This window comes from Delphinapterus leucas, chromosome 11 (assembly GCF_059928025.1).
Source record: "Delphinapterus leucas isolate spDelLeu-1000000601 "Yukka" chromosome 11, BTC_Dleu_Yukka2, whole genome shotgun sequence".
Classification (NCBI taxonomy): domain Eukaryota; kingdom Metazoa; phylum Chordata; class Mammalia; order Artiodactyla; family Monodontidae; genus Delphinapterus; species Delphinapterus leucas.
The window spans coordinates 90,676,065-90,701,400 of record NC_143139.1 but is presented as its reverse complement, the minus strand read 5'-3'; the positions used below and the strand labels follow the sequence as shown (position 1 = coordinate 90,701,400).

At 37.9% G+C, this 25,336-nt stretch overlaps 1 protein-coding gene across 18 annotated transcripts in view; it reads left to right on the top strand.

Moving 5' to 3' along the window:
* Positions 1–25,336, top strand: part of RBFOX2 (RNA binding fox-1 homolog 2) — a 256,259-nt gene that overhangs the window by 202,010 nt on the left and 28,913 nt on the right. For 14 of the 18 annotated variants that reach the window (XM_022599952.3, XM_089921270.1, XM_022599948.3 and 11 more), the window contains 2 exons: positions 17,763–17,909; positions 21,087–21,140. In XM_022599952.3, the coding sequence (XP_022455660.1) occupies positions 17,763–17,909; positions 21,087–21,140 (201 nt within the window). The remainder of the gene's footprint in view (positions 1–17,762; positions 17,910–21,086; positions 21,141–25,336) is intronic. The other 4 variants (XM_022599946.3, XM_022599949.3, XM_089921269.1 and 1 more) reach the window with 1 other exon arrangement.

Below are 25,336 nucleotides of genomic sequence, written 5' to 3'. Positions count from 1 at the left end.
ATAAAATGGGAAATTATTAGGAAGCTCTGGTTGAAGATACTTCTCTTTTTTTTTTTTTTTTTTTGCGGTATGTGGGCCTCTCACTGTTGTGGCCTCTCCCGTTGCGGAGCACAGGTTCAGCGGCCATGGCTCATGGGCCCAGCCGCTCTGCGGCATGTGGGATCATCCTGGACCGGGGCACGAACCCGTGTCCCCTGCATCGGCAGGCGGACTCTCAACCACTGCGCCACCAGGGAAGCCCGATACTTCTTATATTTTTAAGTGTCCATTTTAATTGTGAGTGTGAATCCACTGCTCTTAAGCCATTTTACCTTTGGAAGTTGTGTGTGGGTGTGTGTTTCTCAGGGGAGGTGGGGTGTGTTTAGAGAGCGATTGAGCAGTAAGTAGAGCAGTATATTGTAAAACCTACCTAGATTTGACAACCATATAAATTATTCTGTTAAACCTTTACCTTCTACTTATATGTTTCATAAAAGGAGTCTGGTAATTCCTGTAGCCAATTAAATTCAAAAGGTAGATAAGAAGCATTGTTATTTATAAATAAATGATATCTTAAATTTGTATAACACTTTTCAGTTGAAAGCTTGATTCCACAAACACTGTTTTATTGTGGCTCATAAAGTAGCCCTTTGTGGTATGTTATTGTTTTTCTGCTTGGGGAATTCAAAGTCTTTACTCTCCAGTCTGCCACTCTGACTCCCCATCTCCAACTCAATGGAAGTGATCGTGAATATGTGCACTGGTCCTCTGAGCAGATGCTTGTGCATCTTCTCCCGCTCAGTCCAAGTGTTAGCTCTGCTGGGAAGCCCTGCTTGACTTTCCTAGGCAAAGCCAAATTCATGTATCCTTCATTTAGGCTCAGGTAGACTTCTGAGCTGACCGCCTTTTGTGGAACTTATGAGGTGTGATGTTTTTGGTTCACTTCTGTCTCCCTAACTAAACTGTAAGCTTCTTTTGCATTCCCCGACTTGTCATAGTACCTGGCACTTAATAGTTACTCAGTAAATATTTCTTGGGGAAAAAAATGAAAGAAGATACAGATGTGCCATGGGAGGTCTGAGGAGAGAGAAGTGAGCTCCTTGGTGAAGATGGCATTGATCTGGGCCTTGTATTATGAGTGACTAGAATTCAGACATGTTTAGATGGTGGTGGGAAGAATTAGGACAGTCATTTCTCAAAGCAAAGTTGGAGAGATGGGAAATATCAAAATGTCTTCGAATAAAAGCATGGGTTTCTGTTTGGTTGAAGCTTGGGTGCTTGGTGGAGACTAGTGGGAAATAGGTGGGAGAAAGGTCCCTTGAGAGTACAAATTGGGAAGAGCATTTGAATGCCTGGCTGAGAAATTACTTTATTAAAGGTATTTGAGCAGGAAATGGAAGTGAGCAGCATTGTGCTTCAGAAGATTAATCTCTTGCATGTACAAGATAGTAGAGGAGCAGGAAGACTGGTTAGGAAAGGGTCTTATGGTTGGAGTTGATAATGGGGTTCTGGATTAGGGGTTGCAGTGATTATGTACAGGAGGAAGTGAAATGAAGAGAAATTATGAAGATAGAATAAACAGAATTTGACAGCTGATTGGATGAGTAAAATAAGGAGATCAGAGTCAAAGAGTTTTCATCCTTATTGCAATAACTATATCTTGAATAAAATCATTTTACCCCCCAAGTTTCAGTTTCCTCACCTATCAAATGAAGGTACTAATTCCTGTCTGATGGAACTGTAGTGAGAATAAATTAGAAAAGCTTTGGAGATTACTTGTTTAAATAGTTCTTTGAGATAATTGCTTTTACCATCTTTTTAAATCAGCTGTCCTGGTTGATGTCATTTATTTGCGCTTTTTATTATTGTGAGCTACAGCTGTATTTTAATAGATCTTGTTTATGTTGGATAGTCCCATCTTGTTGATGGAGAGAACAAAAAGAAAGGATTTCTTACATAAAAATGAGAAATAAGCAATGAAATCTGGAGTTTTATTTCCAAAATATATTTTAGAAACTGATTTTAACATTGGGCTAGATGCTTCTTGTACTGTTAAGATGAGAGCTTGTTTTGACAGTCATTTGGTCCCGTAGTGTGCATTAGCAAGAGAGATAGCAGTTAGGCGTCGCCCAGCTGGGTCTGCAGAGGCTTGATTATCACTGAGCCTGCCTGCAGAGAAGAAAGGACCTCAGTTCCTGTATGTTCAGATATTTTCCAAATGCCAGCAGGCGTAAATAGCCGAAGTATTTGAAGTAGATAAGCTTTGGTGAGTGATCTTCAGATACAAGATTTATATTTGTGTACATATTCTGCCAACCTATTGGATCATACTTTCCCTGAGGGCAGGAACTATTACTTGCCCTCCTCTTATTACTCCCAATGATATACAATGGACATTTAGTAAGTGGTTTTTGAATGAAAAAAGAAGCTTATAAAGGCAGAGTAAGTTGCTAGTCAGTAACATCCTTTGAAGTATTTGAACAGAGTTGCTGGTGCATCTAAATTGAGGGAATAGTTGAGTGGCCTGCTGTGCTATATCATAACCTGTAGATTTTATAGCCCTCCTCACTGGGGGGCCTTTGAGCACCCCTCCAAGTAAAGATGACTCAGACCCCATATTGTTCATCATCCTCAGTTTCTTCTCTTTTTTGTACACCCTTTCTCTGGAGTTGAAGCCAGATGTCCTTGCATTTCTCTACCATCAGATCAGTCTAACCGTCCTCCCTTGGAATTACCCACTGACCCTTACCTGAAGATGCCTTGTAGATTGGTGACCCATCAAATGTAGCCAGGAAGTTATACCACTTAACAGCGGGTCCATTTGCCCACACCAGGACTTCTGGAATATAATGGTAAAAATGGGGCCCATATCCTTCTCTCGTGTTGTGTATTGTTGGGCAATGTTACCTTCAGCCTGCAGCGTAGGTATGATCATTAGCATTTTCCATCTCCAGGCTAGAGTTAGAGGCCTGGGACAACAGAGGATTCATTCATGCAGTCATCCACTTTTCCAAGAGATGGAAAAGCTGCCTATGAGCAGCTTGGCAAGTTCACAGCTGGATTGATGAGGAAACTATAGCCTGGTCTGAAATGCAAAAGTTGCTGCAGAAAACCACACTCAGAGCCAGGCATGCATATTTTTCAGTAGAGAGAATTGCCCTTTGGTTCATGTAAGACTCAAGACACCCTTTCAGCAAATTGTTAATATTGTTAAGTTATGATTGTTGCTTCTTCTCTTTTGCGTGCCTTCATTTATTTATTTTTGTTTACTTATTAATTACTGATTATTATTACCCATTCTACCCCCACCCCACCCCTCAAAAAAAGAAACTGAAGCTGGAAAGTTTTGAGAACGGTCATACTGTGCCCTGCTGGCCCTTGCTGCTCTCCGTGTGTTAGGGTGAGAGTAAAGAAGCGCTCACGATTACCTTAGTAGTGCAGCTTTTCTTAACCTGTCTGCGAGAGTTGTGCATTTTCCGTAAATATTTTGTACTGTCTTTTGAAGTCGGTAAACTCTGTTTAGAATCACTGAATTTTAAAGCCAAAATAGATTTTAGAAATCATCTCACGCCCTCCTTTTACAGCAGAGGTCAGCAGTTTTAAGCGACTTGAACAAGGTTACAGCTAGCTCAAAACAGAGCTGGGACTCAGGAAATCGGCTTGAAGTCAAGGGCTTTTTTTCTGCTTCCCCATGTAAATTATAAAAAATAAAAGGCATCTCTAGACATGGTCTTAGTTTCCACTTACTCTTCAACTTTAAACCCAAGAACTTCAACTAGAACATACTTACAGATTTCTTTCATTCTGAAGTGTACATTAAAATATTAAAGAATCATTCAGTTAAGTATAAAGTTTTTTAAAATTGAGGTTATTGTCTCTGGTGTTTATATATATAATTTTTACATAATTCTGACTCGTGGTTTTAAAAAAATAAGTGACTTGCTGTGGTTTTTGTTAACTGTGATACTGGTTTTTGTTTCCTGGGGTAATATATGGTAATATTACATATACAAATGATGCCATTTAGAATTCTTTTTTATAACACTTTGACCCACTGAGAAAATAGAACTAGATATTTTCTTTTTTGCGGTATGCGGGCCTCTCACTGTTGTGGCCTCTCCCGTTGCGGAGCACAGGCTCCGGACGCGCAGGCTCAGCGGCCATGGCTCACGGGCCCAGCCACTCCGCGGCATGTGGGATCTTCCCGGACCGGGGCACGAACCCGCGTCCCCTGCATCGGCAGGCGGACTCTCAACCACTGCGCCACCAGGGAAGCCCCAGAACTAGATATTTTCTGAAGAAAATTGAGTTACTAGTTTATTGGGAAAACGTTAGCTGACATTTAAATGCCCAAACAAGACTAGATTCTCAGAATTTGACTTGTAGCAATATTCAAATACACAGAAGAAATACTTAAGCATTTCTCTTTAAAATAACTAAATCTAAACGTACTTTTGCTCAAGTAAGGAATTATTCTACATAAATGTAAATTCAATTTTTTATGCCCCCAAAATTGTGTTTGGTGTTAGCACTGGAAAAAATTTTATATGCATAGGTATTCTTGGTATGTTATTTTAGCACTGTGAAATTACCCTGATTTTCAGTAACTAAGTATATAACTAAGCCAAGATTTCACTTTTTAGAAAGATATTCTGTCATGTTAGGAGTACTCTTTAAGAAGGAATTCATAAGATCTAATTCCACCAGTTTTAACCCAGTATATACTCCATTATAAACATTTATAAAATTGCTTTAAATTTTAGGTGCTAACAAGTCTAGTTGATGGATCTTCATGGATTGTAGTACCAAATTTTTCTTTAAGGCACTGTAAAATGACATAATGAAAACTGTATCAACTTACTTTCTAAAATATTATCAGGAGAGACTGAATTTTTTTTAAAGCTGTTTTTTAAAAACTGTTTCTATTTATATAATATTGTGGTTAGGGCACTTGAGCTAGGAAACCAGATTGAGTTAGGTTTAGCTCCCAGCTCCTTCCATTTGCTAAATGTATAACCCTGAGAGAATTATAACTAATGCTCATTTTCCTCACCTGTAAAACTGGTGATACTAGTTCCTAACTCATAGGGTTGTTTTTAGGATTAAATGAGAAAATGTACAGCAAGTACTTTGTATAATGCCTGGCACATAACAAATATTCAATAAATATTAGCTATAATACTATTGGTATATAATTATTACATTTCAAAGAAGGTGTTATAGGCAGTTCTTAAGTTAAAATAATACAAATTAACAGGCTGTCCAATTATATATCTCTTTTCTCTTTTGCCATTTTTTTCCCTCATACCCCTGGGAGCTTGTGCTCTAAGGGCCATCCTGATAAAAGCAGTATTTTTCAAAGTGAATTTTATATTTTGATCCACAAAAATGAATGAATGAGAGAATGAATGAATGATATATATAATATATGTTTAGGGAGAAAGGTGAGTTTTCTGTCTTCAGAATTCACAGGAAACCTTTTAACTTTGTTTAGTCCAGTATTTCCCAAATTTATTTGACCATGAAACTCATTTTCTACAAAATACCAGTTAACATCCTGCAGAACTGTCATTCTACCCTTTGGGAAGTATTGCTCTATGATTTTTGAAGCATGTATACACACACGTATCCTTTAGATGTACTTAAAGCTGTTTTGGGCAATGACCTTTCCATTAGATTTTCTCGGGTATAAAATACATCAGTCTTATTTAATACAAGTTTGAATCATTCAAAATGGAAATAGTGTGATATAGAAAAATTAATGACACTTCACTTTTGTGCAGATTTTAAACTGTTAACAAAATTCAACTGAGTAAATTTAAAAGCTCTTATTGGCTTTATTCAGTGATTCATGAATTCGGTGGCATCCAATCTAGCACATAGAAAGGAGCTCTGAGTAAAATTGTCATTATATGCAGATGACATGATATAGAAAACCCTAAAGACTCCACACAGAAACTATTAGACCTGATAAACCAATTCAGCAAGGTAGCAGGATACAAGATTAACATTGCATTTCTTTCTTTACACTAACAATGAAATATCAGAAGGGGAAAGTAAAAAAACAGTCCCTTTAAAATCACATCAAAAAATAAAATAAAATAAAATACTTAGGAATAAACCTGACAAGGCGGTGAAAGAATATGCTGAAACTATAAAACGTTAATAAAGGAAATTGAAGATGATTCAAAGAAATGGAAAGATATCCCATGCTCTTGGATTGGAAGAATTAATATTGTTAAAATGGCCATACTACCCAAAGCAATCTACAGATTTAATGCAATCCCTATCAAATTACTCATGACATTTTTCACAAAACCGAAACAAGTAGTCCTAAAATTTGTATGGAACCATAAAAGACCCAGAATTGCCAAAGCAATCCTGAGGAAAAAGAACAACGCTGGAGGCATAACCTTCTCAGACTTCAGACAATACTACAAAGCTACAGTAATCAAAACAGCCTGGTATTGGCACAAAAGCAGACATATGGATCAGTGGTACAGAATAGAGAGCCCAAAATAAATCCACACACCTACTGTCAATTACTCTTCAACAAAGGAGACAAAAACATACAATGGAGAAAAGACAGTCTCTTCAGCAAGTGGTGTTGGGAAAGCTGGACAGCCACATGTAAATCAATGAAGATGGAACACTCCCTCACACCCTACACAAAAGTAAACTTAAAATGGCTTAAAGACTTAAATATAAGACATAACATCATTAAACTCCTAAAAGAGGACATAGGCAAAACATTCTCTGACATAAATCATAGTAATCTTTTCTTAGGTCAGTCTCCCAAGGCAATAGAAATAAAAGTAAACAAATGGGACCTAATCAAACTTATAAGCTTTTATACAGCAAAGGAAACCACAAACAAAATGAAAAGACAGCCTATGGACTGGGAGAGAATATTTGCAGCAATGCAACTGACAAGGGTTTAATTTCCAAAATATACAAACAGCTCATACAACTCAACAGCAAAATAAACAACCCAATCAAAAAATGGGCAGAAGACCTAAATAGGCATTTCTCCAAAGAAGACATACAGATGGTCAATAGGCACATGAAAAGATGCTCAACTTCACTAATTATTAGAGAAATGCAAATCAAAACAACGAGGGGGCTTCCCTGGTGGTCCAGTGGTAAAGAGTCTGCCTTCCAGTGCAGGGGACATGGGTTCGATTCCCTGGTCGGGGAACTAAGCTCCTACATTCCGCGGGGCAACTAATTCCACGTGCCACAACTACTGAACTCGAGTGCCTCAACTAGAGAGCCCGTGTGCCGCAAACTACAGAGCACACGCACTCTGGAGCCCACGCGCCACAACTAGAGAAGAGAAAATGCGCACACCACAACTATAAGAAGCGCGCTCACCACAACGAAGAGCCTGCACTCTGCAACGAAAGATCCCACGTGCCACAACTAAGACCCGACGCAGCCATGAAAATAAGATAAATATTTTTTTTAAAAAAACAATGAGGTAGGGGCTTCCTAGGTGACGCAGTGGTTGAGAGTCCGCCTGCCGATGCGGGGGACACGGGTTCGTGCCCTGGTCCGGGAAGATCCCACATGCCACGGAGCGGCTGGGCCCATGAGCCGTGGCTGCTGAGCCTGTGTGTCCGGAGCCTGTGCTCCGCAACGGGAGAGGCCACAACAATGAGAGGCCCACGTAACGCAAAAAAAACACAAAAAAAGCAATGAGGTGTCACCTCACACCAGTCAGAATGGCCATCATTAAAAAGTCTACAAATAATAAATGCTGGAGAGGGTGTGGAAAAAGGGGGACCTCCTATATTGTTGGTGGGAATGTACATCAGTGCAGCCACTATGAATAGCACTATGGAGGTTCCTTAAGAAACTAAAAATAGAGTTGCCATATGATCCAGCTGTCCCACTCCTCGGCATATGTCTGGAGAAAACTGTAATTCAATGTTCACAGCACCCCAGTGTTCATAGCAGCGCTATTTACAATAGCCAAGACATGGAAGCAACCTAAATGTCCATCAACAGATGAATGGATAAAGAAGATGTGGCACATGTATACAACGGAATACTACTCAACCATAAAAAAAAAAGAATGAAATAATGCCATTTGCAGCAACGTGGATGGACTTAGAGATTATCATACTAAGTGAAGTAAGTCAGAAAGAGAAAGACAAATATCATATATCACTTATATGTGGAATCTAAAATATGATACAGATGAACTTATTTACAAAACAGAAACAGACTCAGACATAGAAAACAAATTTATGGTTATCAAAGGGGAAAAGGGAGGGGATAAATTAGGAGTTCGGGATTAGAAGATACAAACTACTATATATAAAATAGATAGACAACAGTATGTGTATATATATATATAACTGAATCACTTTGCTGTGTACCAGAAAGTAACCCAATATTGTAAATCAACTAAACTTCAATTGGAAGGGAGGAAGAAAGAAAGAAGCTCGGAAAAGCTGTACAGGATGAGATTTTATAGGCAGAGGGAACAGGAACAAGGAGGTTATACTGGGCATTTGCTGATTGGTTAAAGCATTTCCTTATATGGAGCAAAGGAAAATCTTGGAGCCTTGGAGTCTTGGGTCAGGTAACTTCTGCTGAGTAGACAACTTAATTGGTTGACCTAGACCTTTCTTTTCTGGGAGAGCAGAGCATAGAAACTTAAGTTTTGGTTTACTGACATGGGGATTTGCTTGAGCAACTTCATCTTGAGTCTGATGTGATCCCTTTAAGAAAACCAATATGAATCTTCCCAAATAAGAACTCTGTTAATAATTGCTTAATTTCAAATCTGTATGAATTGTGTGGCAGTTCATGTGGCAACTCTACTTTTAGCAATTAATAGAAATATCTATTATCTTTGATAAGTTTGGTCTTAAACTTTGCAGCTTTTACAACCATGTCCCTTGCACTATATGTGACTGATTTTATAAAATTGTGAGAATATCTAATTCATCCTATGAGGAGGATTCACTTACACCTTGACTGAAGGCCAATCCCCTATCCAAAAGAAATCGAACCCAACTAGGAATCATTTATATTTTTGTTCGTAAAACGATGAGCTCTTAAGGGAAAATGCTACAGGAGATGAAACTTTGTGACTGGCCTTTTGCAAGTAAAAAAGATTTACAAATTAAACTATTTCTAATCTGGGAATAGATAATAGTACTATTAGATTAAATGTTTTTTTTTTTTCTTCATCATGCCAACAGTTTGAAACAGATGGGCTTTTCAGCCCATTTCTGACTTTTATAAGTGGTCTGACCCACATATTTAATATGAACAACAGTATTTGTCTACAATTGTGCCTGTATATAGTCTTAAACCAACTAAACATTCTGTGATCTAATATTCTGTAGGGCTTAGAATCTGACATCCCAAAATTCTTTTTTCTTTTCTTAGAACTCTTTGTTTTGAAATAGTTTTAGACTTACAGTAAAGTTGCAAAAGGAGTACAAAAAGTTTCTCCATGTTCTTTACCTAACTTCTTCTGATGTGAACACCTTACATAGGTATAGTACAATTTTCAGGACCCGGCAATAAGCAGTGTTGGTACAATATTATTAAGTAAAATATAGACCTTATTCAGTCACCAGTTTTCTGTTCTGAATCCAATCCAGGATCCCACATTGCACTTAGTTGTCATGTCTCCTTATCCCAAAATATTTTAATCATCCTTAGCTTATATCTGAAGTAGTTCTAGGCTCTGAAGAACAGAGAAAGGAAAAAAATCTTGTATTTATAGATTTGCTGTAAGATGATTAGCATGTCTCATTTCTGAGGTCTCTGCTTGTTCTACCTCAGCCTTTCATGTATGCGTTGGAGAAGGGCTATAATGCAAGCTCTTCCTTCTTGAGACACTAAGGTTATTATTGAAAGCGAGCCTTGTTTCCCAAAATATTTTATACAAGTCAGCTCAAAACAAATATAGGCTGTGTTGACCTATTTTGCTGCCTTCATTAAAATATGTGCATATAGTATTATAAGATTTTATTAAACACTTGTTTCAGGTTACTTTTGAATACATCCATCTAATTTTGCTTCCTCTAAAAGTACAGTAAATGGTGGTTGTGTCTGTGTGTTTTTAGGAATATAAAAAATAAGAACAGGAGAATTAATCATTTTGGAAGCTAGAAAGCAGATGGCCAATTAGTAACTAACTTAGCAGACCCAAATGAGTTTATCCCTAAGCCAGTAGTGGGAGAAAGCTGAGAAATGATTCAGTTTATACCACAAAAATTTGAATTTCAGAAACATGACTCCAGGGACTTCCCTGGTGGTCCAGTGGTTAAGACTCTGCCCTTACACTGCAGGGGGCATGGATTCTGTCCCTGGTCAGGGAACTAAGATCCCACATGCTGCATGGCAAAAATAATAATATAACCAAAAAATAAATTTTTTTTTAAAAACAGTTCTCTCAGAAACACGGCTCCAATTAGATTTGGCAAACTCTTCTCTGGATAACCTAACTTGAGAGGAAGGACTTAAAGATGCATGAGTCAGGGGGTTCCCCAAGAAATTGCTTACCTAACTGAACCTAGAATGAATCACAAAGTCATCAAGCCCCTCTATCCCACCCACTCAGAACTTGCAGTCAGTTTTTAGCTACTTTCCCCACCACAATTCTTAATTATGATCAAGACAACCAAGGATTACTAGATACCTGGGGAAAACCTACAACGTGGAAAATAGAGAATAAAAACTAACAAACAAAAAGAGAAATTTGGAAGAAAAGGAACCCCTTTCTCCTCAGAAATTACCAGAACAATAATTTATATCCTCAGAGAGATAAGAGAAGGTATTGCATCCACTAAACAAGAATGAAATGCTAGTTTTCGTTTGTTTGTTTTATTTTTGGCTACGTTGGGTCTTCACTGCTGTGTGTGGGCTTTCTCTAGTTGCGGTGAGCAGGGGCTACTCTTCCTTGCGGTGCTCAGGCTTCTCATTGCGATGGCATCTCTTGTTGCAGAGCACAGGCTCTAGGCACGCGGGCTTCAGTAGTTGTGGCACGTGGGCTCAGTAGTTGTGGCTCGCGGGCTCTAGAGCGCAGGCTCAGTAGTTGTGGCACACAGGTTTAGTTGCTCCGCGGCATGTGAGATCTTCCTGGACCAGGGATCGAACCTGTGTCCCCTGCACTGGCAGGCGGATTCTTAACCACTGTGCCACCAGGGAAGTCCCTGAATTGCTAGTTTAAAAGGTGAGGGGAATGGGGGGTTCAGAGAAGAAAAATGAGCCCTTGAAATTAAAAACGTGTCAACAAAATGAAAAAATTTCATTGGAAGGTTGAAAGATGAGATGGAAGAAAAAGAGGTCTCCAGTCTCTCACCCACAATTCCAAAATCTGTAAAGTTCTGAAAGTCAATAATTTTTTCATAAGTTTGCAGCAAAACTCACAACATATGTATAGTCTTTATCACATTTATGTGAATATGCTTATATTTTGCTACAGAAATATCACTGCTCCACATCTCATTGATAGTGTTACATACGGGTTTACACCATTACTGCCTTTCTAAAAATTCTAAAAGTTCTGAATTCTGATACACATTTGGTCCCAAAGTTTTCAGATAAGAGATTAAGGACTTATATCCCAGAAAATAGAGCCAAAAGACAGAGAGATGGAAAATACAAGAGATAAGAAAGTTAGAGGATCAGTTCAAAAGATCCAATATCTAATAATACAAGTTTCAGGAAGAGAGAAAGACAAAATGTATAGGGTAGGAGTCATCAGCAAAATAATTCAAAAAAGGTCCCAGGACTGAAGGATATTAATTTCCAGCTTAAAAGAGACCACAGAATTCTCAGAAAAATAGAACAGTATAAAACAAACCCACATTAAAGCCTGTCACTGTGAAATTTTAGAGCACTGGACCTATTTGGATAATCTACAAACCAGAGAGAGTGGGGGAAAAGTCACATACAAGGAGACAGGAGTCATAATGCCTTCAGATTTCTCAACAACACTGGAAGCTAGGCTACAGTTGAGAGTTACCTTTAAAATTCTGAAGGATTTTTTTTTTCCAACCTAGAATTCTATACCCAAACTGTCATTAAAATGGGAGGGTAGATGTTTTCAGACATGAATCAGATTCTCAAGAAAACTTTGCTAAATTTAATTTCCCTTTCTTCTCCTTCAGCCTCACAGAGGTGAAAATAAGCAATGAAGGCACAGACAACAAGAGGAAAAATAAATACTGGAGAAAATGGATAATCCATAAATCAAAATATTATTCCTGAATTAATCAAGAGATTCCTTAGTATCTCAGATTATGTATTAAGTCTTATTATGATAGAGACTTAGAAAGTAATACTTCATCTTGTATTGCCCAGGGTTCTTTTTCAGACCATAACAGAACATTTGTTTACAATGTATAAATAGTTACAATATTTCCATTGTTTCATAGGGGAGTCAGAAAACTAAATCCATTTTCCAGTTACAAGAATTTTTAAAGGTCACTTAAAAATTTTTTTTTTTTAGTCCTCACTTCTAAGATGAGGTTTTGAGACTTACAAATCTGATTTGCTCTTCAGTGTCAAGTGCCCTGGGTTTCAGAACCTCAACGAAGTAGCCCTCACTGGGGAGGCCAGGGTGTCTGAAGAGTGGATGTATAGGCTTTAGTCGCGTGATTGCACTGAGCAGGACCCCTGCTAGTCCTCACTGTAAACAGCCCACAGACTCCAGCCTCTTCTGTTTCACCCCCTGCCCAGTGAATCACGTAGGTCAGAAAATGACCACAGAAGGGAAGAACACAGAACCTTGGGAGGTTATTTATATAGTCAGTAAAGTTGCTCAGCAGTTAACATAGAAAATAAAGCAAACCAGCACTGTATTGACTGAGATTTTTCTCAGGACAGTTTAACTGTCCACTTTTCACAAAGATACAGCCTTAAAAACTTCTGTTTACTTCTGCTCTCTGATTTGTGTGTTTCAACGATTAGTAATCTATAGTGAGGTAAACTTAAAGTTGCGAATGACAGATGGGAAATAGGATCTCATTTAACTACATCCAATGTATATTCCCTATTCCTATTTCCACTATGTACAGAAATCTGCTTTTCAGCCTCTTTGAATATCAGTTTAGTAGTTCTCTGGCTTTGTTTCCTTCATGAATGTCAGTGTGCCTTTGCTGGTTTTCTTTCCTCTCCGTTTCCTCCCCTTCATGGCCTGACCTGCTCCTGTTCCCTCGAGGCATAGAATACATGTCACCTCTTGTATAGCTTTCCCTGCCTCTTACCCCATGCCTACCTCCACCTTCAGGCGGGGGTCCTGAGAAAGTGGAGCATGGGATCCACACGGGTTCTTCATTCTAATGAGATAAAAAGAAGAGAGCATGAGTGCAGTGCTAGGAAGGGGGTGGTTTAGCATATGACATTGGGCCACCTGGTTTTTAATTCCTACTCTGCCACTTAATATGTGACCTTGGGCAATGAACTTAACCTCTCCATGCCCTAGTTTCTGCCTTTGTCAATTGGAGGACAATAATAGTACCTGTCTCATAGATTACTGTGAGGATTGAAGAAAATAATACATGTAAAGTACATTCTAATATAGAGCTTAAGAACATGTACTCTGGAGCCAGGCTGCCTGTCTTCAAATCCCTGCTCCATTACTTAGGCAGTCTTTCTACTCCTCAGACTCCTCAGATGGTTGCTAACATCTCTGAGCCAAAAGTGCCTCTGAATCAGATTCTTTTAGCTGAACACAGGGTCAAAAGGAGGGAATCCATTCTGTATCTTTAAAAAAAACAAAAACAAAACAAAAAAGCAAAAGCTACTGTTAGGGTTGTTGAAAGAATCACAATTAACATATGTAAAATACTTAGGCCAGCGTGTGACAGACAGTTAACACTATTTAAGTATTATTTATTATTGAAGGGCGTAGGTAAGGGTCTGTCTTACAGTATGCACTCAGGAGTGTATGCACAGTACTCAGTGCTCTGTGGTGACCGAAATGGGAAGGAAACCCAAAAAGGAGGGGAGATATATATATGCATGTAGCTGATTCACTTTCCTGTACAGTGTAAACTAACACAACATTCTAAAGCAACTATACTCCAATAACAATTTTTTTAAAAAGCAATACTTGCTGTTTTACAGGGAATTCCCATTTTTCAACAAAATTCAAAAAAAGAAGTGGAGAGACGAAAGGGTCTGAGGTTGAAAGAGAGGAAAGCGAGTTAAAGGCATGATAGGATGCCACTACCTCCCACCCGAATAGTTAAAATGAAAATGACGATACTAAAGGCAGCTGGAACTTGCACACACTGCTGATGGAGTGTAAGTTAGTATAGCCACTTTGCAAAACTGATAGTATCTTTGAAGGCTGAACCTAGACATATCCTTGATCCAACAAATCCAATCCTAGATGTCTGTTCACGCAACAGAAATGCCTGCTCCTGTGCACCCAAAGATGTGTAACAATATTTATAGGAACATTATCCTTAATAGCCAAAAACTGGAAGCAGCTCAAATTCTGTATGGTTATAAAATGTACAACAGTGTGTGTGTGATTATGATGTGTAAAAGAAGCCAGACACAAAAAAGTACATAATGTATGATTCCTTTTTTTTTTTTTTAAGTTCAAAAATGATAGAACTGATCTATGGAGTTAGAAGTCAGGATGGTGGTGATCCTTTGGCAGGGGAGTAGAAACTGGAGTGGGGCCCACAGGTGATGCTGGAGTTCTGTGGCTTAATCTAATTTGATGGTTACGTGAGTGTATTTTCTTTGTGAAAATTCATGCAGCTGTATTCTTATGACTTACGCATTTGTTAGCTATGTATGTTAAACTTCAATTTATAAATGTATTTAAAATCAGAAGTCTTAAGAATTTTGGAAATAATGTTTCACTTTTTCTACTTGCTAAGTCTCCGGAGAATTAAAGATTTCATACTTTTAAATAATGTAGGTGTTCACCACAAGGCTGGAAAATTAACCAATCTGGCTTCTTCTTCATCAGTTGTGTCTTCTGGACTGTAAAATAATATTCTCAAGAACAGAAATTAAGTACCTCAGGCAACATACTTGGAATTAATGGTTAGTTTTCATTTATCCTGCCACCTCACATACCCTTTTACAGACTACATAGTCTACATATATAAGCTATATATAAAACTGTGGTTTGGAGCTAGAATCGGTCTTTTTAACCTTTGTCTGAGTGATAACACTGTCATCCTTCAGATCAGATCTGGTGGTTTTAAAGTTTGATTGAAGAAAGGGTTTTATGTGATCCAGCTGTGAGATGTGAGAGGGAAGTTGGAAGGTGCTCGAATGAGCATCAGTTGTAATTGATGCTTGTGCTCGTTGCTTTGGTGTCCATGATGCTGCTTTTTAGTAACTTAGTGAGTTTTATCTTTGAATGGAATGTGTTTTGTTTAGTCTGCATTGTGCCCAGATTGAGGATTGAAAACCTTACACTTTCGCAGAACGTGGCTTTGTAGCTCTTTCCTTTCCTGCTATTTTCGTACCATGTGAATAATTGCACAGTGAGGCCACCTGCGAGGCCTGAATGGAAGGAGATAAAAGCGGCCATCCCTTAGATTGACACTTGAAAAGCTGGTATACATTTGGAGTTCATTCCTGTTTATCCTTTATATGTTAAAGTCTCAAACTTCATTTCAACATGATTCAAACATCTCTGAGCCAAAGGTATCTCTGGTTCAGTTTCTTTTAGCTGAACGCTGGGTCAGAGTAGGGGGACCCATTCCGTGTCACCCAGAATCTGCTAGAGGGACTCAGTTCTCATTCAATTGAGATAATAAGAACAGCAAGTTCCACTCCTGTGTTAAGTGTGTTGGTTTAATCATATCATTGAGCCATCCAGTTTGGCATGTGCTTCACAGGGAATAGTAAAAACATAAGGTTCTTAAATTGTCAAATTAATACTTCGAAGTAAATGTTTTTTGAATGCCTAGAATGTATCACACCTGTTATGCATTTGTCAGAAGTATTTCTCAACGTAGCAATTTTTTGAGGACTTAACTGAAAAAGAATTAAATTAACACATGCCTAGGACATTGCAAAAGAGATTCATGATTAAAAATGCACACCCACACTCACCCATATTCTTTCACTATGAATATATACAAATCTAGCATTTATGGGTATGTAGTAGATTAGGCAGGGTCCCTTCAAGCCTTTCCCAACAGATTTTTCTAAATGCAACTTTGCTCTGGGCTACGGAAGGGTAGCTTCCCTTTGCTGAAGTAGCAGGAATCGCATAAATTAGGGAGGAGAGTACAGATTGGTTTCAGAGTAAGAAGCTTCTTCAGTTTTTGAGCAAAGGGCCCTTTGTCACTAGGTGTCTCCTCTTCATAAATAATGTTACAATACTTTGGTAACCCAGTAGTCATAAACCCTGGAACTAATAGAGGGAATGAAATATAAAAATATTCCCTTATTTCCTAAAATGATGGACCAGAAATACTGGTATCTCCACAACTAAGTATTATACCACAGACTCTTCATTTTCAAAATGGAAAGATCTCAAAAATAGGAACTTCGGGCTTCCCAGGTGGCGCAGTGGTTGAGAGTCCGCCTGCCGATGCAGGAGACACGGGTTCGTGCCCCGGTCCGGGAAGATCCCACATGCCGCGGAGCGGCTGGGTCCGTGAGCCATGGCCTCTGAGCCTGCGCATCTGGAGCCTGTGCTCCACAACGGGAGAGGCCACAACAGTGAGAGGCCCGTGTACCGCAAAAAAAAAAAGGAACTTCTATAAGAATCTAAGAATAAAGTACTATTTTTATTTTTTTAATTTATTATTCTTTTTATTTGTTTGTTTATTTATTTATGGCTGTGTTGGATCTTCGATGCGGCACGCAGGCTTTCTCTAGTTGCGGTGAGAGGGGACTACTCTTCGTTGCGGCGCGTGGGCTTCTCGTTGCAATGGCGGAGCACGGGCCCTAGGCACGCTGGCTTCAGTAGTTGTGGCACGCAGGCTCAGTAGTTGTGGCTCACGGGCTCTAGGGTGCAGGCTCAGTAGTTGTGGCGCACGGGCTTAGCTGCTCCGTGGCATGTGGGATCTTCCCGGACCAGGGCTCGAACCCGTGTCCCCTGCATTGACAGGTGGATTCTTAACCACTGTGCCACCAGGGAAGTCCCAATGTACTATTTTTATATCTTGTTTTCCTAATGTATCTCCATGTGATCTTTTTTTTTTTTAATTTATTTTATTTTATTTTTTTGGCTGCATCAGGTCTTAGTTGCGGCACGCAGGCTCTTCATTGTCGTGCATGGGCTTCTCTCTAGTTGTGGTGTGCAGGTTTTCTCCTCTCTAGTTGAGGCACGTAGGCTCCAGGGCACAAGGGCTCTGTAGTTGTGGCCCATGGGCTCTGTAGTTTGAGGCACGCGGGCTCTAGTGCGTGAGCTCAGTAGTTGTGGCCCATGGGCTTAGTTGCCCCATGGCATGTGGGATCTTAGTTCCCTGACCAGGGATCGAACCTTCGTCCCCTGCATTGTAAGGTGGATTCTTTACCACTGGACCACCAGGGAAGTTCCTCTCCATGTGATCTTGAGCAAGTCACTTAGTGTTTCTAGTATCTCCCACTTTACTAATGTACTATAACTATGCAAAAGACCTAAATTTTTTGGTAAACTATAGCATTTTGAACACAGATAACATCTTTGGTTTTTTTCTCTTTGAAAGGACAGCTGTAATTTCTGCTTAAAGACACACTGTTTGAGAATGATTGGGGTGGGGGAGGACTTCAATTATTTTATGTAATTCTTGTGAAATAATTGTATTTATTTTTCCCTTAATGTTGTTTATTTCTTTGCTTAGCAGACAGAAGGGGGCGCACAGACAGAAGGCCAGCAGTCACAGACGCAAAGTAGTGAAAATTCAGAGAGTAAATCTACCCCTAAACGCCTGCATGTCTCTAATATTCCTTTCCGCTTCCGGGATCCTGACCTCCGGCAGATGTTTGGGGTAAGTCTCTGAAGTCCTTTTATGGTTTTACAACGAAAATATACTTTAACTCACCAGATGTATTATTAGTCATTACTACTTTAGGATAAAATTACAAGTATGTTCAGAAAGATCCTGAGGTAAATCATTATTTTCATCAGCCTTTAGAAACTTTCCCATCTCCTGGCCTATTCTAGACATTATCCTTGCAAATTCTCACATACATAAGATGACTCCACAACCCAGTTTGCCTGGGACTGAGGGGTTTCTTAGGACGTTCAGAAAACCCAAGCACTGAAATCAGGACAAGACAGTAATCCCTGCCTTTCAAAGGGTTATGAATTAAGTAAAATCATATCTGTGATCTAAAATCAGGTATAGGGGGTTAGTTTGCTGCCTGGCGTGTTCTTCCAGCTGTTTACTTCCTCCCAGAATCGCTGTCATGAAAACGAAGTATAATAGCAAATATTTAAGTTACTCAGAAATGAATGGCTGCTGAGAATCTTAATTCTTTTTTGGGGCTAAGGTGTTGTTGCCTGTTTTAATTTGATCAAACACTTAACTTGAACTAGGAGTAAGAAATAATTGATTTTTGTTTTAATTATTTGGATAGCAGCCTAATGCTTTGTCAGAAAAGCAAATGCCCTTCTTTAAGTCTCGGTTGTGGCCACTTCATGGCGACAAGACCCTGGAGCAGAGTTCTGTCACTTACAGCTGACGTCCTGGATGTGTTTTCTACACCAAAGGCAAGGCCAGGGTTGAGATTTAATGGTATTTTTGAAGCACTGGAAGAGCTTTTCAACATGAAACGGTAGCCAGCTATTCTCCAGCTCTACAGAAAAGAGAGCAACAGAAAATATAAAGGGCAACATAAAGAATTTAGGTTATGGCACTTCCCTGGTGGCACAGTGGTTGGGAGTCCGTCTGCCAGTGCAGGGGACACAGGTTCGAGCCCTGGTCCGGAAAGATCCCACATGCTGTGAAGCAACTGAGCCTGTGCACCACAGTTGCTGAGCCTGTGCTCTGGAGCCCGCAAGCCACAACTACTGAGCCCGCATGCCACAACTACTGAGCCCACATGCCACAACTACTGAAGCCCACATGCCTGGAGCCCATGCTCCACAACAAGAGAAGCCACCACAATGAGAAGCCTGCACACTGCCTCAATGAGTAACCCCCGCTCACCTCAACTAGAGAAAGCCCACACGTAGCAGCGAAGACCCAACGCAGCCAAAAATAATAAATAAATTTAAAAAGAAAAAAGAATTTGCGTTATGTTTAAGAAGAAACTTCCCAGGAGTATGAGTTACTAGGTTCTCTACTGAATTATCAGAGATAATATGGAACCTTAATCTCTGGAGGTCTGTGAAAATGGAATGCATCCTCATCTGTCAGAAGTGTTTTCTCTGTTGAGGCAGAAAAATAGTGTCCACTAAAGATCTGCCTAGGCCAGTTGTCAGTGATTTCTTGAAATGTATAATACCCTTCTCATAAGACACTAAGTGCAAAAAAAAAATAAAATTTTCATTGCAGGAGATACCTGGTTGCTGTCTTCTTCCACATGGTTAGTACCTATCAGTGTTTTAGAAGGACAGTAGCATTGGTAAAGAGCAGAGATTCCATGTTCTATTTTATTTCCATTTTATTACCTCTGCAAACTTGATGAGTACCTTCTTTTAGTCTCATTTTCCTTAACCAGTTCTTACTCTGGAAGGTTATTATAAAGATGAATTAGAAAATGTAAAAGAAAACAAACTCTAAAATACCATACAAATTTCAGTTTTTTGGATAGACATAGAAATAAAATAAAGTGCCCTCCTTCCTAAAATAAGACATTTTCCTCTTCCCTTGATTTTTCTGATTTTCTGTTAAACGGTGAAACTGGAATCAAGTCCAGAAGTCTTATTCTAGAAAACTTGGGCTCTTAATACATGTTTTTTTGATAACGATAGAAATGATTCAACCCAATAAGAAAACATGATCTCTGTTTTGCTCTTTTCGTTTTTTAGTTTCTTCACATTTCCCAAAGTCTAGTTTGAAATCCAAGTGAAATAGATAATTGGGTCTGTGAGTCTAGTTCTGAAAGGGAAATGTGAGCCAAAACGATATTGGAGATTTGCTGTACATTCCTTCAATTCAGTTCATTCAGGTATTGATTAAAACAGGTAGTTTTATCACCTTATATATACCTCTCCTCCAGATAATTACTGTGTTATTTGTATGCCCCTCTAATCAGCTATTTAGCTACCTAGCAATAGAGTTATTTAGGTGTTGTATTTTTAGCTTTGATTTTCCAAATGTTAAAATATTTAACTAATTTCGAAACGAAGTTATTATTTTAAATATTCTAGATGATGTTTATTGCAGAAATATTGAAGTGGCAAATAAATACCGATAGAATCATCCATAATGTCCATGAATGTTTGGTATGCTGGAAAATAGCATGTAGCCTATGGAGATAACACATATATTTATTGATTGGGAAAGTTATTCATAGTATATGAAGTTTAAGAAAAGTAAACACACATACACACACACCTAAGGAAAAGCTGGGGAGGCTGTGTACCAAAATGTTAAGATGTTGGGATTGCAGATGATCTTCATTTTTTGTTTTCCCTTTTCCTTTATCTATATTTTCTATTTTTTTTCCAGTAAATGTGGTTTACTTTTATTAATTAAAAAGAAAAAAAAAAGGAAGGCCTTACTTGTTAGTCCAATAGTTAAGACTCGGAGCTTCCACTGCAGGGGGTATGGGTTCGATCCCTGGTCAGGGACCTAGAATCCTGCATGCCGTGGGAGGCGTGGCCCAAAAAAACAAGAAAGGGAAGAAAAACAGCCATCAATAGTATATCTTTCTACTTACGATTTCAAAAGTTAGAGATGTAGTTAGGAAAACCCCCAGTTCTTGTCCATGTGAAGAAGCATGTAATACAGTGATGCTGTGAATAACTTCTGAAAACAGCTTCCACTGTAAAGAGGTGAATAATGCGTGAGTGAGTGAATTAAAAAAGAAAAAATTATCAGCTCAATGATGAGGAAAAATCAACAACTGATATTGGGACCTACCAACAAATAGAAACATGGATGTTAAATAAGTAGTTTAAAGAAAAAAAACCACCTCTTCCTCTTTCAGAAGAAAGTAAAGTATATGGATAAAAAGCTGAACATGAGTAAATGTTTTTATTTTTGTCTCTGCAGCAGTTTGGCAAAATCCTAGATGTAGAAATAATCTTTAATGAACGTGGCTCTAAGGTAAGCTCCGTTTCAGTGTTGTGTGCTTGGTTTCTTTTAGTTTTGTTTTATTTAAAATAGTAAATAGTCAGAAAACTTAAGCTGTTTTTCAAGCCTGCAAAAAGTATCCCAGTGAGCTAGCTTGATTAGGTTACCTCTAAACATAAGCCACTGCGTGGCCAGATTTCTCCTAAATCTTTCTTAAATTGGGAGAGTGATGGTGTAGAAACGAGAGAGGTTTGAGGGGAGAGTGTGGCCGTAAGGAAGAAAGGCTGTAGGAGATGTCAGTCCTTTCTCAGATTTAAATTTGGCCTAAGCTTCTTATTGTAAAGGACGAGAGAGAAGACTGGAAAAAAGTGAAATTTTGTGAGAATTCTAGTCTGAATTCTACCAGAACAGTTCAGCTTTTAAAAATCGAACTTCAAAATGACATACTTAGAACAACTTTAATATTTCAGTTGTTCAGTTGACTTGTTCTCTCTGTTCAGTAAATTCTGATAAAGCTTGAAAACAGGGAGTAGTGACTCAGGTATTCACTGTGGATTTCCTCCTTTAAGTTATACCCAGATAGGCAAGCTTCAGGACTGAGAGTCACTTCAATTACAAATACAGTGAGTTGGGGTTTTTTTGCATGAGGATGAACATAATAATTTACTGTTTTAAATTCCCAATCTGTATGATTTAGAATTTTTATGCACTAAAATAAGCAGCAGTGCTTTTAGGAATGAAGGAATTGTAAAGTCTTACAAATGGTGTTGTGAAAAAATATTTGATGAACTGAATTTCAGAATGTTTTATGTGAGAGTTTTCTTCTTCCTCAACAAATGGAATCCACTCCACAGACACAATCAGCTGTGGGCAGGCTTGTAAATATTTACCGCTATGTTCAGTTCTACTTGCATTTTTAGGTTAGACCAGTTTTTGAAATTAATTTTCATTTGGTCATGCCTACTGAACTTTGAAAATAGCCCTTAGCTATGATTAAATCTCTTAAGAATGTAATTTGAGAAGAGCTAAATAAAGTAAATAAATAAGCTAATATTTACCTCTCTTAATTTCCTACTCCAAATTCACCATACTTTGGGAACTAATGACATATCTACAGAGTTATATATACTTCCTGCCCCCATCTGTACTAATAAAAATGTTTGTGCTTTCCTAATGCTTCTGACTATTATTCCCTTCCTTTATAGAATGCATCAACACTAAAAGTGTTTAGTTCTGACTATAATGATTATTTGTTTATTATTAAAGAGGTAATTATACTCTAAGCTTTCAGTTTTCAGTTAAAACAAAAAAAGATTAATTATGCCTATACAGAACTTTCTCCAGCACTTAACTTGGTAAGTATTTTTAAAGTGAAATCTATTCAAACTGTAACCAGTAAAACTGTTTATACTTGTAATTTCCTCACAGTGGATTTCTATTCTTTTGTTGTATAGTTTGCTGGTATTTTTTTGTGAACTTTTTAGATACAAGATAGAAAAATGACAATGGTTTAGAGATGAGAAGCACATGAATGTGAAATAAATACATGAAGATTATTGACCACTCTGTTTATCTGAACCAGTATAGTTTAAATGCTTTTGGTTTTAAGTGTTTGCACTTAAAACATTCTTAGCTAGACTAACAACCAGAAGCCCAATAAAATTCTATCAGGCATTGAGGACTTTGCTCCTTACCAAGAAAATAATTTGATTGAATTCTTGTGAAGCAAAGGAAATTGATCTTTCTAAGGCTTCTTTCATTGACTTCAAGGATTTGCCTACTACCAAAAAATTTTTAATTTACCCGATTCAATTACTCCTCTCCTGTAATTTCCATTTTAAAATGACACAAGCCTTCCTTTTCTCTTTGGGGAATCTAAAAGTATATGCTGCCTCTCTCAGCTTGATGCTGTGTCCTCACTGCCCTTTTTTCTTTGGGCTGCTGAAGGGTAGACAGACTGTGTACTAATTGGAAAATGTTTTTAAAACAAAGCACAGAATTCAGAATTGCCTTGGACCTGCCTTCTAGAACTGATACAAAAACCTGTCTTCATCCTTTGCCCTTCTTAACTGCTACCTAAAGTTCTTAGCTGGAATGGGCTCATTAATAGAGATTTATTTTGGAGTCAAAACCTAGATGCGTCTTCTGGGATCCACCTGAGATAAATTAATGAGTACTTTTCTTTTTGTAAATTGAGTTTAGTTTCTCATTACTTTTGTGTCTGGGGTTGACTATAAAATTACAACATGTCTTGAAAGGAGCCAGAGAAAAGGAGACTTATATGGTCCTATTGGTTAGCTAAGAATTGCTCAGTCTTTTAACAGAGTGCTTTTCTGTACAGAAATTAGCTTTATTGAATTTTTTCTGAAGCAATAATGGAAAAACTGACAAGTTTTTAGAGATAAGCAATACTTACATGTAAAACAGTATTTAACCAAGTGACTGCGAAACAAAAAGCAACTCTTTATTACCATGTCTTATTTTTTATGAGATCATTGGCCCCGGGTTTGAGAATATACCCCCTTAAAAACATAAGTGAACACTGTCTTGCTGCATGCCCATTCCTTCCCTGCCTGCTAGTAGTCTACCTTTCCACCTTGCCTGGAGAGTAGAATTTCTGTGTTCCAGAAAGTAGTTGTTTCTTTGTTGTTGACTATTTTCCTTTTTTCTTCTTTGACCTTCATATTCTGAATTTGGTTTTTATGAAATGAATTTATTTCGTTTACATGCCTATACATACATATTTATTTAAATTATTTCATGTGATTTTTGAAAATGTTCTTTTTACTCCCTACTCCTTTGTAAAAACATAAAGTCAGCTGTATTTAGTTTTCTGTGATTAACTGAAGCAAACATAGACTATCCTTTTGAAAATGTTTAATTATGATATGTGATGAAAAATGATACCCCTTCCAAAAAGTTAACTAATGTACTCATATAGAATCTAGAAAATGATTAAACAGATACGCATAGCATTATTGATTCTCCAGATTTCACCAGTCGTGACAAAGTAGTAATACAAACAATAAGAAGTTAGTGTATAGGGAGAGTGGCCATATATCCTGGTTTATCCAGGATAGTCCCAGTTATACTTGTTGTCTTAGCAATTAATAATGTCCCCTTTCTCCCTCAAAGTATCCTAGTTTGAACAATAAATTATATTGCCATTCTCCTTATAGATCCTTTGAGTAACAATTTTTAAAAAGCACCCTTTTAAAAACCATCATAAAAGGAAAACATGACGTTTAATGAGAAGTAAGGGGAGAAAGCATACATAGTTCATTAAATGGAATAGTCACAATATTCTCATGTATTTCCTTCCTTTTTTCTTTTTTTCTCACATATTCTCACATAGAATCTTAAACAGAGCACTAAACAGTGGTCACCTAGTTCAACAGCCAATACTCTTGACCTTGTACTGTCTGCTAGACGCTTTTAGTAACTGAGCACTTGTTTTCAAAAGTTTATTTCACTGTTGAAATTCAGACCTTCCACCATCCTGTTCACTATCACCCAGTCCCATAACATTTTGTTTGTGATAATTATCAAGCTTATTTTAAAAAGAAATACAAAGATTCTAACATTTATATTTTCCATAAAGTTTTGTCAACATACTTTGAGTATACTTGTCACTTTTGAAGGGACGCGTTTTATAAATATTGAATGTATAGAAGCTCTTCTTCTTCACACAGTGTCAATTATTAAGTCCTCTAAAGGACTGCAGAATAGAGCACAGCAACAATTATTGAGATTTCTAGCAGATTTTTAGTTAATGTGTTTGCATTACTTCTCTCAGGTGGATTTCTGGAATGATGGGAATCTAGGTTTGGGTTAAGCTTATGTTTAGGCTGGAGTTAGGGAAGATAAAACCTCTATTCCCATTCCTCAGACACAAGAAATATGCTGTAATTTCTCTCCTATTTCCCTGGCTTTTGATTTTATGCAAAGGGAAATTATTTCTTTCCAAATATAGTCAAAAGACTGTCTTTGAAATTGCACTGAGTAGGCCTTTGTGATTTTCAGTAAAATTTGATGGGTAATGCTGAGATGAAATGTTTTTCATTATACTTAAAACTGAATTAACAGTGCATGTATTTCCAAAAGTCTTAGTTTATTTTCTTTTGCTACCATTTTATGGGTTTTAGTTTTAGTTTTCTTTTATTTATTTTTTAATTTCTGTGTTCTGGCCATACCCAGGAGAACCTTCTGGTTTTGATTTCTCCCTTAAA